Genomic DNA, 18241 nt, shown 5'->3' with positions numbered 1-18241 from the left:
ATTTCTAACCAGCATGCACTTGATATTTCGACTTTGACCCAAAGCTCCATATTTTACCTTTGATCTAAAATATCTCAAAAACATAAAATATCACCATTGAAAAAATTTCAAACTACAATTGGCGATATTTTTTGTACTACCCTTAAATTAAAAAAAATATTTAATTATTGGTGACCTTAAAAATTATTTTCGTCACAAAGAAATAATTTTGAGCATCCCTTGTACTGCCAATTGATAATATTTTTCAGGCACAACATTTTCTAGGTATTCCACAAACTGAATTTACTGGAATGTTCGAACAGAACCAGTGCCCCTTGTAAGTCAGTCACTACAGTAAAAGGTGTTCAATTATAAATATTGAGAAGTATCTTAGTTCATATTATTCGGTACAGGGTGAGTCGCCTGGTGGCTGCGCCCTGTCCTTTACAAAATGTTAAAAAAAACCGGTGCTGTTTCAATTTCGTGTTTATTGTATAGTGTGCTGTCCATTCAATTCTTATTTTCACTGAACGCAGAAATGTGCATTTCTGGACGAGTGCTCAAATTCAAACTGTGTGCCAACTAACCGCTGGGAAAGCTCTTTAATTTGGACTAATTGTAGCGCTGTTTGTGCGACATCAAACGAATGGAAGAGTCAATTCGCCGTATATGTGCCCGTTGTTTTTTGCGTCGAAAAGCAAACAGTAAAATATCCTCTCGTTGCAATCAAAAAAGCTTTTTTATTGCCGTCACATTCCACTCAGTCTCTACCCTAGTCTAGAGAGCATTAAAACACAGTTGGGTTATTTAATCAAATATATGGCTGCCTTTTGATTTTGTTTTCACACAGGCACCGGCTCGTTGGCCCACGCGGCCAGATTGAGTCGCGGGATCGCGTCGCTCGTGCAATCAACCCTCTGGTTCCTGGAAATCAATTTGTTTACCAATTTAAATTCAGATTTTTCGCCAAGAGACTCACGCAAAGGAGGATTTGAAGAAGACAAGCGGCTGCAGACGCACCATGTCGTCGGAGTTGTCGCACAGAATTCGTGCCAGGCTCGTTTTCTTGATCTCTGCGAGTTGCTCTGCGGGAAAGAATTTTTTCGTTAGTCTCTATAGTCAATAATGTTTTTAATCAAATTCCGAACCTGGCGTGAAGGATCCAGTCTGTCCGGATTCTTCGTAGAAAAAGCGGTCGCCCCTGCGCAGCCGCACGAACTGATCTCCGAGGATGCACGCGAGGGTTGGCCCGACGAGGGCGCCCTTCAAAGGACGCTCGGCCACCAGGGCGGGGAAGAGATCGACCTCGTCGACGTCGGCGTACACGTCCTGAAGGGCTGCGATCGCCTGTGGCTCCATCTGCGGCACCAGGTCGCGCCACTCCTCCGCCTTGTTCAGCCCGCACACTGTCCGCCACTCGTTGTACTGCGGAAGGCCGTGGTCACGACCTCTCTGGATGTTCAGGGCCACCAGGTCAAGACCGAACGGCAACGATCCCTGAAAATTCGATTGGATTTTTTACAAACGAAATTATAAATCATGGATTTAGACAGGAAATATACACATATGCTCACTAAGTTATAAGAAATAGTTAAATTTAGAGCATATTGACAGAGAAATAGGCTGGCTGGACGATATTTTATTAAAAAAATTGAAATTTTAAATTAACAAATAGCCTAACTCTGAACGTAAATTAATTTTAAACATCACGACTTTTCGTAGACAAGCTTATTAAATTGATCACAACTGGAATAATTCACTAAGAAGGGAGTTATAAACATTCCAACAAACCAAATATTTTTGTTCTCCCCTTATAAACACAAAAATCTGCAGTGTATACGAACCTGGAAAAGCTTATCAGTAACTTCACGGGAGAAGAAGCGGTCGAAGCGTTGACAGGTCTGCGTGAGGAGTCCGCGAAGCAGATCATCGAAGGCGCCTTCCTTGTACAGGGCGAACGGCGAAAATTGGTTTCGGTGCAGCAGCAGCTCCTCCTTTATGGTTCCAAATTGGCTGAACAGTCTGCGGAAATTGTGTAAAATGGCAATTTTGCGCAACGAATTCGAGTTGAAATGAAAAAGCAAGCGCGTTTTAAAACGCGCGTCTCATATTTCGCTGCCGGATTTGCAAAAATGTAATAAAGCGCAGAGCTGGAAATTGGATCGAGGCAGAAAGAGAAAGCGAGAGAGAAGTGTAACGAATGCAGAGTGGCAAATTGTCTGGCCGGTTCCGTTTAATTCCACCGAGCGGAGCTTTAAACTCCCGCCGAGCAGAAAATCACATTCGCGCTGAAACAACTCGAGTCGAGGATTTCGTCGCTTCTACAAGGGGCGTGGAGGCGGCGGTGGCGGAGGCGGCAGACTGACACCACTCACGAGAAAGGCAAGAATGAAAAATATGCAAAAGCATCGGCGCGTTTCACAGGCTGATAAATAAATGGACGCGTTCGGCAGTGTCAATTCATCTCGGATGTGAAATACGATACACACGCCAGCCAAAGTCACTTTTTCGTGTCGCTCAGAAAAAGCGGCCGAGATCGATTCCAACGCGAAATCATGCCCGCCACGCCTGTTTGTATACCGGAAGGGATATGACAATGATGGAAAGTGATGTCAATATACTGCCTCGTGTGCAAATCGAGCTTGAAAATGTCCAGAATTAATTTATTTTTCTTACTGTATCGAGTCTCTGATGAGCGAGTGTCCGAAGCGGAAAGCAGCCGTGGCGAAGACATTTGTGATGCCAGCATTGAGAGTGTCGTCGTACAAACGAGAGGCGCCTTCCTCGCGAGGCAGCAGTCTCAGTTGCTCCATCCGCTCGCGTCCTGCAGAAAAATATAATAATTAATTACTGAAAAAATCAGACACGCCCTTTTCTTATTTTTATTTTCTTACTTTCAATAAAAATAATTTATTTATAGACGAATCAACCTCCTATAAATTCATTTTCCGCATGTTCTTAAAAAGAAACTCTATTAACACGCTCAATTAGTCATGTCATTTGACTTTAACCTGCGAAAAGTGCATTTTTTCTATTTTGATGGGGTTGAAAAGGAGTTAATAGCCTTTTATTACTTCAGCTATCTAGTGGAAATTATGACGAGTCAAACAGTGTGCAGATTTTGTAAATCAAATGCTTAGAAGCTGAGACTTGGGCGTAAGAACGAATTTCATAAATAATACAAAAAATACAATTTTGTTTTGATTTTTTTGTAAAAACTATTTTTTTGTGAAAACGTTGGTCTAGATTTTAACGTCTAGACTCATACAGACGAGTCCAATAAGATAGAACGTAGAATCCTGCCCTCAGAACTAAAAAAGAAATAGATCCCCTAAAAAAGGGAAGAAAATAAACTAATAAAGCTGACAGCTGTACGAGGAATAAACAGAGGAGCAACTAATTGCACGCGCGTTCCCCTTGTTTCCTTGCCGGGCATGATAAGTGCCCTCAAAAGTCAAATAACACAATCAAAACGCGGCCGCCGCCGCAATCGTTCACGCTCCGTTTGCGCTCGAGAGCTGTTTGTGTTGCGCCGGTTGCATGCCCACTCGCTTGCTCGCTCCCAAATTGCCGCACTGGGTTTTTTCGCTTCTTCCGCCCGCACGGCCAATCTCGGCGACGGGCGCCATCATTTCATCAGAAAATAATAAAAAAGCACGTTTCTGTTGACCTCATTGTCAGCAATGCTAATAAAAAATTTAAATACAAAATATAGAGTTTTTGCATTATTTAAATTATTGTTTGTGGTTGAATTTATCTCCAGGGACTGGGAGAGCATGTGAAACGTTTTATTTGTTACGAATTTAAGCCTTTCCCCGTGTGAAATTCGGTTTTACATTTAAATTTCCCGGATTTGCGGTTGTGCTTGGAGTTGGAGCTTATTAATTTTGCACAAGGAGGGTTCCCCTTGTTCGGTAAGGTTTGGAGTGGCCGCAACAACGGGATTTTCTCCCTGAGGAGCTAAAATAAAGTGTGCAGGCGGACTGTCAGGCGGGCCTGCGTTACGGAGCGGAAGAGGGGCGATAAGGGCGACGACGCGGAGGCACAATAAACTTGCAAATAAGAGAAAAATGGGTCCAACAGGCTGCCTCGAAAAGCAAAATGATAAATAATAGCAAACGGGTTGGTTTTTATTCAGGCATGAGTGAGCTCTGTATCGGGCGTTGCGATGGATGGATGGATGGTCGGCGCTTTTTCCCCGTCTAAAGGCGATTTGTAATTCGCAACCAAGCGCACTTTGACGCGAGATACCGCGCGCGATTGCTTTTCTGAGTGCAAAAGCACCCTGCGTGCGCCGGAATCGGCCCGAAAAAACGATTTGTCTGCTCCACTCCGCCTATACACTTATCTGACCACCGGTTTCCATTTAAATTGGTCCGAGTTCCATCGGCCGCAAAATAAATCATGCGTCTCGCTCGTGGCTTTGAGGACTTCCTTTTTTGCATTGTGACCTTCCTTATGAAAAGGAACGGGAAATTGCTTTTTGAGTTCTTTATGCACACTCTGGAGCACAAGAAATAAGATTTGGCTCGGAAAATCTTAATAATTCCTAGGGCTGTGAATATGACGCGTTTTTAGACAGTTTTTGTGTGTAAGAGGTTTTAATTTATTTAAAATTCCCTAGCCAGGAAATTGGCTAATGGCTCATTAAATTAAAAAATCTCTGAGCCGACTGCCAGATTTTGTCAATTTTGTCTCCACGAGTTGGAAAAATTAAGTCGAGTGCAGCCAGAAGTACTCCAACAGCTTCAGATTGGTCATGTAGAGCTGAAGGATGCAAGTTTAACGTAAAATTGACTTCAGATTTTTTCGGGACGGAAAACATAGGGAACGACATCAATGATAACCAAAACTCACCCCCTGGGGATGAGAGCTGATTTCAACCCCCTTAAAAACACTCAATTATTTAAAAGGAATCTGTCAGTTACAAAATCTGACCGAAAATGCGTGAAACTAATATATATTGCAATCAGAGTCCAATATTTGGAGCAAAAAAACACGGTTTTCAAAAATTGAACATCTAAAAAAATACGATAAAACAGTTGCACCGTTTTTTAAATTTGTTTTTTTCTCATTAAAAGAGACACATTTTGGCTATTTTAAAATTATTTTTCCCTTCAATATGCAGGAATTTCTTGAAATCTCAGGGCAAATTTTAATGACCTTTGAACTACGAATTTGGCAACGTTGCAAAGTTGTTGGACACGTTTAATGTATATAATTTTAGAAACGTTATTTATCAATTTATCTTTACTATAGCTCCAATTCCTTGAAAAAATCAACTTTTTAAAAATTTGGCCTCTAAAGTAATCAATTTTAGGAATTCTGACCTTTACAATTAGGTCCACTAGGGCAACACCATCATCAAAATCAACGAACCCACCGGCCTAAGAGTTTCCTTGTCATAAAAAATAGATATCCGTTTCATATTCGCAGCCTTAGTAATTCTACTTTTCGATTACAAATCAATGTCCCTATCGACGAGAGATACAAAAAATCAAAATTTGCTGGAGGCAGTGAAGCAGAGAAAATTGCTTCCCTTATCTGGCGAAGGCAGATAATCAATAAACAAGCCCAATTTCATCTATGAATAGCTGCCTAGTGAAACCCGGGCTAACCATCCTCTTAATTGCTCGGTTGTCGTTACAAACTCGGTCAATAAAACGCGTGTAAAATCTGAAATCCAATTATTATATCTCAAGTGAAATCTCGCGGAACGAACGCCTGCGGATTGTTAATTTATGCAACCCCGCCGGCGCGGCAAACGCGCGGGCTGCCTACATTCGTCCATCTGCAGGCGCTCCGGCTTTGTGAGATGTTGTTTCTCTTTGCGCTCTTTATTTGGAGAGCAAGGAAAATAACGTTGTTTATTCTCCCTCCTAGTTGCAAAATGAGGAAAACTCTTACCAAGGATGATGGGCAGCCACTCGTTGTAGGTGATGTGCTGCATCTGCGCCACAACCAGCCTCCTCGTTTCCTGTTTGACAGTTTTATTTTTAGCAATTTTTTATTGAACATTCGCCAACCTGGAAAATGGCTTCGTCACTCCATTTGGGGTTGAGCTCGCCGAGGGCGGCGGCTAACCTGTTGTGCTCCCGCATCCACACTGTGTGCGTCACCGTCAGCTGCGGCTGCTCGTTCACGCGGCCGTCGCCTGCCCGGAAACACGCGAGCTGGCTGCTGCTGTCCAGACAGTCATTCCTGGAAACAAAAGGTTTATTATCAGTGAAGATATGTATTTCAATTCGTACCTGTTGTCCGGAAGGAGAAGAGTGGATCTTCTGGTCTGCTGGGCGCGGAGGAAGCCCCCTTGGAACAGTCTAAGCGCGTTCTGCTGTTCCTGGTTCGAGCCGTAGACGTTTGAACCGTCCATGTAGCCGGTGATCTGGTTCATTTGCTCTCGAGGACCGAAGTTGCACTGCGGCCTAGGGGCGGGAAGTGAACGCACGAACTCCATGCACTGTTCACCTGCGGGGTTAATTATTTAATAAAATTGCACTGGAATTTCATTTTTGACGGTGTTAATTGATTCCTGAGCGATGAATTCGGTTAGGCAACCGTATCACTTAGTCAACAGTTTGATACGACGTGCCAAAACTCGTAGGAAACGTTAAAACTGTTCCTTTGGCGGTTTTTGGTCTGAATCTATAGCCACAAGAACGCCGGCGACCAAAATCAGAGAAGGGAGGGCGGTTTTCTGATTAGTCGTAGCGCTGGCATAAGACCGAGACGGCAGCGCCACAGCGACAGCCAACACAAGTAGCCAGCAGCCAATCTTATCACTCATTTGTGCTGACTATCGCTGACTATCTTGGGCCAGCGGTACGACCAATCAGAAAACAGCTCCCATCTCTGATTGTTCGCCAGCGTTCTTGTGGTTCTTTCTCTGACAAAAAACCACCAAAGTAACGGTTTTGACGTTGTAACCGAATATTTGACCGTGTTATTCAGCTGCCTAAAACCAACTTTAACCCCTCAGGAATCTAGAAGTGATATTCCGGGGAGGTACATAAAAAAACGAACCAATAGGCCCGAAAACGGGATCCCTAGAGGGGAGGCCGATGGGGAAGCAGTCAGGGTGGCGTTTGTCGGGGTCGTTAATCTTGCCGTTGGTGCAGCAGGCGATGCCACTCTGCGTCGGGCCTTGACATCAAACAAACATTCAAATTCTGCGTAAATAATTTCCCGTCATTCTCACCTTTGCTGATGGGCGTGTGCGTGAGATCGTGGTCCAGAAACTGTCCCCACTGCATCACGAGCAACGTGAGGCTGTCGTCGGGAGTGTCGCCGCCGCCTCCGGACGTCAGTCGAATGCTCACCTCGCGAGCCGTTGGCAGAGCTGCTCCTCGGCTTCCCGCCCGCGGCGAGTTGACACCTGAGGGAGATTCCGTGAATTTCCGTTTTTTTTTCAGGGCGAATAAAACTTACCGTCTCCGTACTTGGGTGGGAGGATGCGCTGGAGGGCGACCCCTCTGCGGCCCCAACGGCCGTCGATTAGGTTGTTGCAAGAGCCGTCGGCGGCACGGTACTTTGCCCTGGCGTCACACGAGATCTCAGGGGGACACGAGTCCCCGATGATTGTGTTCAACAGGCTGAATCCGGGAAGAGCAAACGTACCCTGCTCTGGAGTCAGTTGAAGGCTGCAAGAAAAAATTAGACGGGCATTCAAACTTTTACTTTCAACTCACTCTTGGACGAGGGAAACGGAAGCGTCCACTCCTGTCTGCGCGTTCTCACCCTGCTTCAAGGTAGCGTTGTCCGTTTGGAAGAACTCCTGGTGCCCCTTAGCGGGGCTTTGAGGAGTCACCTTAATGCCCAATGCAAAGAGCCTCGCCACAAACTCGAGCCTAGCCTAAAATGAAATTAAATTATACGAAAATTAGTTTCTTTATAATTTTAAACATACCTTGAGAGCGTCGATACCCTTCTGGCCTGCGTTTTGCAGCTGCGCGGGGGTAATGGGGGGCACGACGACCCTCGGGGGAGAGGGGGCGCGCAGCACTCCATTCTCGTTCACTCCTCCCTTGTCCGGAGGTGACGACTGGACGGCCGACCTCGGGGGACAGCAAACCCCGAACAGACCCGGCGGCCCCAGAGGACACGGCTGACGACGCAGCTCCGGGACGTCGGTGTAGAAGACGGCGCAGTTGACGAGCGGCGTGCACCGACCGAGCTCGCCACGCGTCGTTTGACACGGCGGGGCAGCCCCTGCTATTTTTAGGATTTTTTTATTAGTCTTTTTACATTTTTTTAAATTTAAATTTGAAATTTAAAAAAATACCTGGAACACTGGGGGGATTTGGCTGATTTTGGCTAACAACCGGCTGTGGGGGTGGCGGGGGCCTGCTCTGGAAAGGAGGGGGCGGACGCGTTGGGGCCTGTGCTTGAGACTGCGGCCTCTGAAACTGGCTAAATCCAGAAAGCGCCGGCTGCTGCGGTGCTGCAAAATATTTATAAAAACGTGTGAATTCTTTTTTGCCGCTAAATTAATGGACCACCAACCTATTGGGCGAGCAGGTTGGATCCGAGGGGGCGGGGGTGGGAACGAGTTGGGACTCGTCTGCCGGCGCTGGAAGATAGTGAATGGCGAACCAGGGGATTGCTGCAACAGCGAAAAAATGATTTCCTAAATTGTTGATGTGAAAATAACATATTTTTATTTAATGATTCTGTTTGCATGTCAAACCAAAATAGCATGCATAAATTTGGCAAATTAATTCAAACGTGATGACTATATAACGGCATCACAAAAGAGCCAAAATTTTATTATGTCACCCAACGGCGAAATACTGGCAAATAATTCATCGAGCCGCTGTCACATTTGGCTGATTCCTATTATTTTCCGTCTCGCTTGCCCCGTCAAATGCGATTTGTGCCAATAACCGTCATCTCCATTTCATTCCTCTGCAGCCCAACACCTTTGCCAATTTGCGTACCTGCAGCACCCTGAGTTGCAAACGACGTTGCAGTTCCTGGAAGTGGACGGCGTCATCCTGCAATCGGGCCAGCAGCTCGGCCTGGAATGCATCCAGTCGTTCCGCCTCCGCGGAGCCGCGAACGGCCAGCTGACGTTCCAGTTGCAAATTCTGGAAAATTACATTTCTTTTGTAAAGAGAGTTTTGAAAACCCTTAAAATTGTTAAGTGGCGTGACATCGTATAAGTTTTTTTTAAACGGAAATGTTTCAAAAATGGAAATTTTTAAAGAAACCATACAATTTAGAATTATTTTTATATTTGAATATCTTCCCTACAAACCCAATGCATCCTTGAAACAGGTTGAGTAATTTAAGTTGTCAACTGAATTCGCATATATCTTCATGCGGAATTTACTCATGCAAATAGCACGCTACAATTTTATTACACACTTAGGCTGTTTGTTATTTCTGATATTTTTATTACTGCATAATCGTGCGCAGTCAAAATGCGCAAAGCTCAAACTACCGCGTGCTCGAGCTTTTGCACGATGAATAAGTAATTTTCTAGACAATAAATTTGCTCGCAGCTAATTTATGAATATTTACAACTTTGCCCTCCCGCGCGCGCGAGATTGCAGATGATCATTGCGAAATGCCAGACTGTGTGCGAGGTGCTTTGTTCTCTCGCCGCAGACGCGCAAGTAGTTTTGCTTTTACTTCAGAAAGTGGTTTCGCCGAATGGGATTAATAAAAATCGTAGGAAGCAACAGACACAATGTCGCATCCACTTTTATAGACTATAAAAAGTGTCACTCTTGACTGCGATTTTTATTCCACCGCGCGGCGTAATTTAATGCGAATTTATTTCAACGAGAAGTGATTTCAAAAAATGTTCCTTTCTGCAAAAATAATATTTTTAGATATCCACAATCGCATCTTACATCTTTTTCAATGGATATGACAGACATTTTTACGTGTTTTTTTTCTAAATTTAACAACCTCTGCCTTTGAGACTCTTTCTGGTGGCGTGGGAAGAGCAATAAAAGTCGATCCCGAGCGCATTAAAAGCTACATTATAAGAGTTCGTGAAAATCAATTTGCAAAAATAAGAAAAGTCTGGCTAAAAATAGCCGACGTTGCGCCAGTAAAAATAATTCATCAGGGTTGAGTGTTATTTAAGTTCAACTTTCGTGACTGCTGCAACAATTATATACTAAAAAACTTTCATAAAGTAGAGCTTTGCGGGCCAGCAATTAAGAACATTTTGCATTATTGACTTTAACAATAATTGGTTAATTTACAGTTTATTGTTTGTGAAATTAAGTAACAGTTTATTTCTAATATCAGGACCGCGTGGGAACAGTTTAATTTCATATTTTATGCCAAATTCCAAGAAAAATTAAAATTTGTTAATAATTGACACGATTTTCTCAGAAATTTAAGCATCAAACTACATGAACTTTAAAGATTTTCCTTATGTTTTAAGTAAATAAGGTTAAAAAGGATTTTTCACAAATATTTTGTCATTTAATAAAAATATCTACCTGTATTTGAGCTTGAACTTGTTGCTGGTCAATCTGCAATTGTTGCATGAGCAGTTGCTCGTCGTAGAGCTCGGTCCTGGCGAAGATCTGCTGGCCGTGGGCCCAGTGGCCGATGACCAGCAGCAGCAGGGGCGCCGCGACCCGGCAGGTACCCATGGTGGAATGTGAATTGGCGCGCGTGCGACTGGTCCTGCGCCTCGAGACGGACTGATCGCCGTCAGGTCGGGAGGGGAAGACTCAGCAGGTCGCACCTGGATCCCCTCCTCCACCAGCGGAGGAGTCACGCACGCGATACATTTATTAAACGCGAGGCGCACACCAGCTGCAAAAGCGAAACTTTAGCTTTTTCGTCTCTGATGTAATCTCGTTTGAATAGTTTGCACTCTTGACGCCGTGGCTGCGATTTCAGATCAGCATTCCGCTGCTCGAAAGACAGCAATTATGAAATAAGAGGTAATGCCGCGTGTAAAATTACATCTTATCACTTAAAAATTAGTTCCAAGGTCGGTTTTTGTTGAATATTTGATTTATGAGCAAGGCCATGATAATTTGTCGGTTATCTAGGGACTTTAAAGGGGTGTTTATTTATTTAATTTGTGTTAGACAGTTTATTCATATCAATATGTATCAATATGATAATATGTACACGACTGTATTAAATTATGCTGCCTTGTGCAGCTATGTATAAGCACCAGCCGTTAATTCTTCGGAATTGGCTGGACTTCCAAAGATTACAAATAAATATTCTTCTTAAAAAAAAAAAAAAAAAAAAAAACAATATTAACAAATTTCCCTGTAAGCAGCAATTTTGATGTTTTTATTTGCGAATTAAAACCCAACCCTGACATTCCCATTTTTGCGGGTTTCACAGGCATTTCAAAGAAAAATTTCAGGATTTTGAGTATGAGGCTTCAATATAAAGACGGTTTCAGTATGGTTTAAATACAACAATCTCTGAGCACAGTCTAAATTTTACTCGCACCAGTGAAAGTGTTGAGAGAAAAAAAAATCTGGTTGAGCCGAAACGTTGGAAAATGCACCCCCTGGATATAGCAAAGTGTGTCTTTTCCGCAATCTCAAACTGACAACACAGATTAAAAGTTTCGGCTGTAACAAAGTCCCATTACTTTCCCTCGCCAGTTATCGCCCCAATTTCTTTTATTCCACGTTGAGTTTAATTGCCCCCTTGCCACCCTCGCGCACCGACGAGATTTATTTAAGGGTGTAATCCACGTGCGCGTGTGTGCTTCCCCTTTAACGCGCCGTTCAGCTGCTTTTCTGCTTCCGCTGGCAGATCGAATTTGCAGTGCCATTCGCACACGTAATTTTCCGCCGCCTTAATTTGCAATCAAATTAGCCGCGCGTTTTTCTCAATTTTCTCAGGCGCTGGTTTCGCGATTTTTGAGAAGCACATGCCCCTACTTTGTATGCAACCGCACCTGGCGCTCCAGCCATCTGTGAGCCTATTTGCATCATGTAATCACAGCGCCGTCTCCTTGCTAGCTAGCTTTTAATCCCCTATCCGACACAAACCGTTTTTTTATTCTTTTGAAAAAGTAGATAAGTGCGCACTTTCTAAAATTTTAAAATCAACAAGTTGAGTGTTGTAAAAAGCTTGTGGTGCCACTTTATCATTTATATTAAATTCCTAAGGTAATTAGGAATAAATTGAAAAAATTAACTTGCTGCAGCGGGAAAAAATTATTTATTTATTTATTCATCTACTATCACTTTGCTTGATAAATGTAACTTAGCATTGCGACCTTTTCACGAATTTTGCCACTTGTTTTAATCGCTAGTAGGGTTCCTCTACCAAGAATAATTTTGTAATTAAAATTGCCTGAAAGCGCACAGGCTGACAAGACTCAACCTGTAACAAATAAATATAAAAATAAAAAAACTTTCTGCTGTTAATTTTCTTGAGAGCAACCCTTTTAGTATCAACTTTATCTGGGAAATTCCGCTCCTCAACTAAATTGGGTCGGCTGTTTTTTGTAATGGTGGCACCTGGCGTTCTGTTCCCATTTCCCTACGCACAGAAACTAATGGAAAAATTATTATTCATACTGCTCCAGCCCTGCTTCTCTTCCTCTAATTTTCGCAATGGCCAGGCGACCGGCAGGGGAGCGTGACTTTTCTCCCGCCGTCTCTGCTCTGGCTTTCTTCAGAGAAAGAACCACTTTTACTTTCGTCCGCTGCCGGATCTCTCAGCTGCTTTATCAGATGCAGAGGGAATCCCGGTCGGCGCCGACTCACCTGCATAGCCCGCCAACGGCTGCGAAGCACAATCGCGTAATTGCGGCGAGGTCGTGCGCTCCGTCATCTCTTCCAACACGTGGGCGGGCCAACACCAACTCACCCACAACACTTTCCTCTCGCGAATTATCTTGTAAAATCTCACTTTTGCTTTACTTCTCGTAGGCCGGATGATTCAAACGACGAGAACGGAAATTTTTGAAGGCTATATTACGGGTTTTGTCACTCACGGTGTTAATCAGCCAAGGAAAAGACGGATCAAATTCAAAAGCCTTGATGTGACGAGTCACACGTAATTTATTTTGATAGCCTGAAGGAGAAGTAAGACGCAAGACGTCACGACCTTAAATCTGGATTTTATTACGTCTTTGAGTTGTTCTGGTTACATGTTTTTCGTAACAAAGGACCCTCTGAAGTCTCAATGAGAATTTGCATAGGATTTTGAGGAATTTAATGCCTCGTGGGACTTGATAAGCCCATGGCTGCAAGCTTTTAGAAGCAGAATTTTGAGGAGATTGAAAAATAGACAAAGAAGAACAATTTTCCGACCTTTTAGCCCTCTCAAAATTAATTTTATAGTTAAATTCACCCCATGTTTATTTTAATTGTGAATAATCCTCTTTACCTTCCTAACCACTAGGTAAAAGCTAAAAATATCCAAGGTTTCCGTAAAAGTTTTTAAGAAAATCGGCTCAGAGGTTTGCACGCTAATCAAGCTTTATCTCCTTATTACAATTTCATAATTTATGGAATTTTTCGTGCACCAATAAACAGATCGCGACGAGAGGGGTCAAAATCAATCGAAAAAAATCGAGAAATTTGGCGAAAATCTGAAAACTAACTGTTCCTTGGTCCTGATTTGTTTATTGCACACTGTTGTACCTTAATTTCTCAAACAACTAACTAAAAAATGACCGTTTTTTTTAGCAAAATATTAATAGTTTCATCAAGATCATCAGAATTTCATTTTATACCTATGTCAATTCCTTACAGTGTATTTTTTTAAATCATTTCCAATAGAAATCCTGTTGAAAATTGATATGCCATTTCATTTTATCACATTAATTAATTCTGTACGTTGTTGCACATGGAATAAATAATTGCAAACATTTTTTTTAATTTTTAAATTAGATTGTTAATAGATAATAGATCATAGATCATCAAGGAAATAAAAATAATAAATGTGCCTGACTGAGTGAGATCTGCGAACACATCCTTCCTAATTAAACTGGAAAAATAATCCAACAATATGTTTCTAATAATTAAATTCCATTCACAAAAACACGAATTTCATATCTCGCCAACCTTCGCTATTTGTGTTCGCATGATTTCCTGCTTTGATTGCCAGTAATTTCGTAATTGAAACACACATACCAATCAATCGGCAACAAAAGCAATATTTTGCCAAAACGAGCAGACACAGTCCAATCAGATAATGGATCAATTTGGCTGGGATTCCTCCTCTTTTGCCGCGGTGGCGGCGGCGGTGGCACAGTAACAATCGCCGAATGCCTTTTACGACGTGCAATAATCGATTTTTATGAATCGTCATCGCTTGGCCAGCAATAATAAAAAACCAATTGGCTTGCGTACGCGTCCTCAAGGGTCTCCTCATTAATGGAAATGACGGGCAGCATTAGGCCGAATTTAATGAAGGCAGGAGTGCGCGAACGCGCGCGCAGTTGTCGCCCACTTTGCCGCTCCGCTGAATTAACGACGAGGAAATAAAAACTGCGAGAGCAGAGCGCTAATAATTCTTCTTTATTCGCCGCGGTTGACCGCGCGAGGTCGACGCCGCGTGCCATCCAGCTGAACAATTAGCCAATTGCATGCTCGCGAGACGACTGTCGAAAAGGAAAGACAGGCAAGGTCAGCACTTGGCAGCTCATTTTTTAGGCAACAAAGGATCATTTCTTCCTCGTCTCTCTTTGTTCAGCTCAGATAGTAGTTTTCGCCTCCGTATTGAGACGTGGGAAAAGTGCTGACTCGATTCAAAACATGTTGAACGCATAGAAGACTGCGTTCCATTAAATATTATTTCTTTTTGTTATTTGTATAATTTACTTGCGCAAGATAATTTTGGGCGAATCCTACTGATGCGCTAGCATATTCTGAGGAACAGCTGGCTTTCGTTTTCATACTGATCTTTAAAAAAAGTGGATCCTAATTCATTAATTCAATATTGCGTGTTGTTACGTATTGACTTTAGCAAGTATTAACAAGTATGTATTTGCAATTAGTGCGTATTTGTTAATGATGTTGATAAAGACGCTTTGATTTAAATCCAAAAGAGATTGCAAAATTTTATGAGTTATTTTCCGAGTTTTTCTGGGGTTTTAAATACTCAAACTGCATAGGATATCTCTCGATATGAAATTTTCACCATTCAATTTAACTTTTTACATCTCTGAAAGAAATATTTTTGCAGATCAAAGGTCAAGCTCACTACTTTGAGTTTAAATTTTTCAATTAAATGTCTAAAACCCCCTACCGTGTTTTGTCTCTTCATTAACATGTTTATTATTATAAATTTTGGAATGTCACATTGCGTCGCTTTTGAGAAAATTGGTTGCAAAGGTTGGAGCGCGTGTTTGATAAGCAGCAAACACATGCCAGGATTTCTCTTTGCGTTCTCACTGTAGCCTTAATAGTTGTCATCATATCGTTATGAAATTTTCAGGGGATGTGTATTAGGGTATTTTAGTTAAATTGCAGCACTAACCCCTTACGATTTTCCAACCCCTTAAGTGTGAATTTTCGATGTGAGGAAATATGAAATTAGTTCATTTAAGTCGAAATCGACTTATTCCAGTTCAAATTTCATCAGGGGTTGTTCGTATTCCGGCCACAACACCTCCAAACAACCCTTTCGCAACCCCATAAACAAGCAAACATAAAACCAGGTAGAAATTCAACTTTCTCACGTAGATTTTTCGTGTGTTAGGGTTGTAAAAAAACTGATTACATTCCCGACTGCAGTATCCTCTTTAACCCCTCTTTAACTTATATGTTTTCAATTTTCGTCCCTCTTATATAAAGAGCATGTGTTGTCAAAGGTGATGTATTTCATCATGTTTTCCCTAATTAATTCATTTGATTTATTTTCTCGATTTTTAAACTTACATTATCTTGTTGCTTCATCAATAAAAAGTCTGATTTCAAAAGTTACACCAGAGAAGAATGACTCGCCCAACTTCGACATTAATGATGACAATCTGAGTGCAAAAATGAGTGGTGTGCGTGTAGGCGCGATTGTTATTTGAATAAAGTGTTATGCAAAGATTAGAAAAATTAGGTCACGCCCGTAATGAGATGGAAAGGAGTGTCTCAAATTAAAATTAATACAACAAAGCCAAATTGGTGGCTTATAGCGGCGAGTGTAATTTTCGCGTCAGATATGTCTAGCTGAAGCCTTTCTCTAAATATTGGTTGATGCTGATACAAAGCATGGAACGGAAAAACACCTTCACTATATCACCATGAACGCCAATATCCAATATGTATGCTGATTCACTTTAAATTGGCTCGGCGACTGTTTTTTCTGTGCATCTAATTCACTTTCAGACACTTTTAAACAATATATTTGTGAGGCGTTAGTATTATAACTCTAACGCCCCTGACTTACTTTCGCTGGTCGCCGTGCTTGCGCGGTGCATTTCTCGTCTCGCTGAGTAGGCGGATGCCTCCTGCCGGTCGTCAGCCTGCTTCTTCACCGCTCGGACACTCCTCTACGCTGTCGGAATCACCTTTGCTTCGCAAACTTATCTCTAACCTTCTAACCTACCTACCCTTACTCTAGGCCCTAACAACTCGCCCGGGGAAGACCCGTGAGGGAGGGAAACGACAAACATTGGGAACAACCACGTACCTTTATTTTTGCGAACATGATGATAATACACGACGAGGTCGCGTCAGGAGAGAGAGAGAGGACCACGGGATGGATTTCCAAACGGATCTCTTGATGATGACTTCTCCTGGGCTCCAGACACCAACAGATTTAATCCTTCACTCAGTAGCACTTCACTTCACTCAACTGCACCCTCGGCCGCACCCGACCGAACTGTCCTTTTCTCCGTCCTTTTTCCACGTCGTCACCCCGTTCCTTCTCTCTCTCCTTCCACGCCTCTATTAATTGCAAGCACATGCTTTCACACATAGACATAATATTGATACATTGTTTCTCTTTTTATTTCTCGACCCAAGCTATTCCGTTTTAATTACCCAACTTGGGTCCGCACACAAGCAATGCTTTTCTACATTTCCAGCTAACTCGTTAATTTTATGTTTTCGCCAGCTCGTTCAGTTTTATGCATTATCGACTGTTTTTAAGCGATTGTTTTCGTTTCGACACTTCACGCCTCGCCGGCGTGAACATTTTAATGATCTGTTGGCGCCAACTAACGACTGATCACGTGACCGAATTCTCCAGAATTCCGGTCACATCCTCCCCACCTGAATGTTGGGAGAATTGCATAAATTCTTCCAACCCTGTTGCTTGTGCACGGATCCCCTGTGGGAAATAGACCATTTCTGTTTAATGCTTTGACTTCGCGTTCGCTTTATCTTTATTTCAAAATTTTCATCCTTTGACTCTAGTAGTATCGTTCCCCATTTTTTCTATAAACTCATAAGATGTCGAAATGACTTAATACTGTTAGTAATTCAAATGATAGTATATAAAAATAAACTACTTTTGTTAATGCAACCTCTAGAAAAATAACTGCCTCTGTTCGTATAGAAACTAGAAAGTTAAACTACCTTTGTTAGTACAAACTTCAATGATGCACTTTATCATAATTGCCACTACTCTATATTATGCCAACGGGCGTTTTTCCTCTAATCGTCACACCGATATTGTCTGCCGACCAATCGTGAATTATTCTTTTGCGGTCAATCTGTGTTCGCCGTTGAATGTTGCCTGTTTATGACAAGAAAAAGAAAAAATTTCCTTTTCCTCGACTCTTCCTGGGTGGATAAAAGATATCCACCCCTCCCCCCATCAAATAATAACACGCACGCAGCGTGACCTTCACTCAAGCGTCCTCGCGGCGAGTATTGTTTTCCTCCAACAGCTGGGTACGCGAAGCCGTGAGTTATTGCATACGTCATCACAACGGCACCCATTCATTCCATCGAGCACACGACCTATGTTACGGCCGGCCCTACGCGGCGCGCCACGACTCTCCTCTTTCTGCCACGCGCTTACGATCGCCCGGTTTTAACGAGTTTTCCCAAACGCGCGCATTAAATCTCAAGAGCGGGCGGCTCCCTGCAATGATGTGATGGTCTGGCCCCCTTCGCTTGTATCGCGGTTCGGCCCTCGGGATCTTACCCCTTGTAGTGCCGCATGCAGCCACCGCCAACCCAGCCCCGTGTACTCATTCACCGCCCCGCGAGACGCTCCTGGCTAAAGGTCCTCGCTACCTCTTTATCTTTACTCATTATTTTGCGTTTCCCCAGGCAACCTTCCGTCGCGAACGTCCGCTCCCAGTTATTTAAAATATTGGCACTAGCGGCCGACAATATTTGTGTGAGTTATTAATATT

The 18241-nt window shown here is 42.8% G+C and overlaps 1 protein-coding gene across 2 annotated transcripts; it reads right to left on the bottom strand.

Annotated features, from left to right (window-relative positions):
• Window positions 1–699: 699 nt before the first annotated feature.
• Window positions 700–10665, bottom strand: LOC135939183 (peroxidase-like). Of its 2 annotated transcripts, XM_065483413.1 has the most exons (17): window positions 10440–10665; window positions 8916–9065; window positions 8482–8581; window positions 8261–8419; window positions 7886–8190; window positions 7668–7831; window positions 7408–7619; window positions 7178–7354; window positions 7003–7122; window positions 6231–6447; window positions 6006–6180; window positions 5887–5956; window positions 2656–2803; window positions 1824–2001; window positions 1128–1476; window positions 959–1064; window positions 700–903 (listed from the first exon to the last, which is right to left on the bottom strand). In XM_065483413.1, exons 1-17 carry the CDS (start codon window positions 10593–10595, stop codon window positions 822–824), a joined length of 2868 nt encoding a protein of 955 aa, XP_065339485.1. In that variant the 5' UTR covers window positions 10596–10665; the 3' UTR covers window positions 700–821. The 2 variants fall into 2 exon arrangements, with proteins under 2 accessions (XP_065339485.1, XP_065339486.1); XM_065483414.1 differs by lacking the exon at window positions 8916–9065.
• Between the last annotated feature and the right edge of the window lie 7576 nt (window positions 10666–18241).

Source organism: Cloeon dipterum, chromosome 3 (genome assembly GCF_949628265.1).
Source record: "Cloeon dipterum chromosome 3, ieCloDipt1.1, whole genome shotgun sequence".
In the NCBI taxonomy this organism is placed as follows: Eukaryota; Metazoa; Arthropoda; class Insecta; order Ephemeroptera; family Baetidae; genus Cloeon; species Cloeon dipterum.
The sequence above is the reverse complement of the archived record's forward strand: the minus strand, read 5'-3'. Positions and strand labels throughout refer to the sequence as shown.

Coding starts and splice junctions, on each gene's coding strand:
- LOC135939183 (XM_065483413.1), bottom strand. CDS start 10,595: ATGGGTACCTGCCGGGTCGCGGCGCCCCTGCTGCTGCTGGTCATCGGC. Junction 7,832..7,885: donor AGGGTATCGACGCTCTCAAG/GTATGTTTAAAA, acceptor ATTTCATTTTAG/GCTAGGCTCGAGTTTGTGGC. Junction 6,181..6,230: donor CTTCTCCTTCCGGACAACAG/GTACGAATTGAA, acceptor TTTTGTTTCCAG/GAATGACTGTCTGGACAGCA.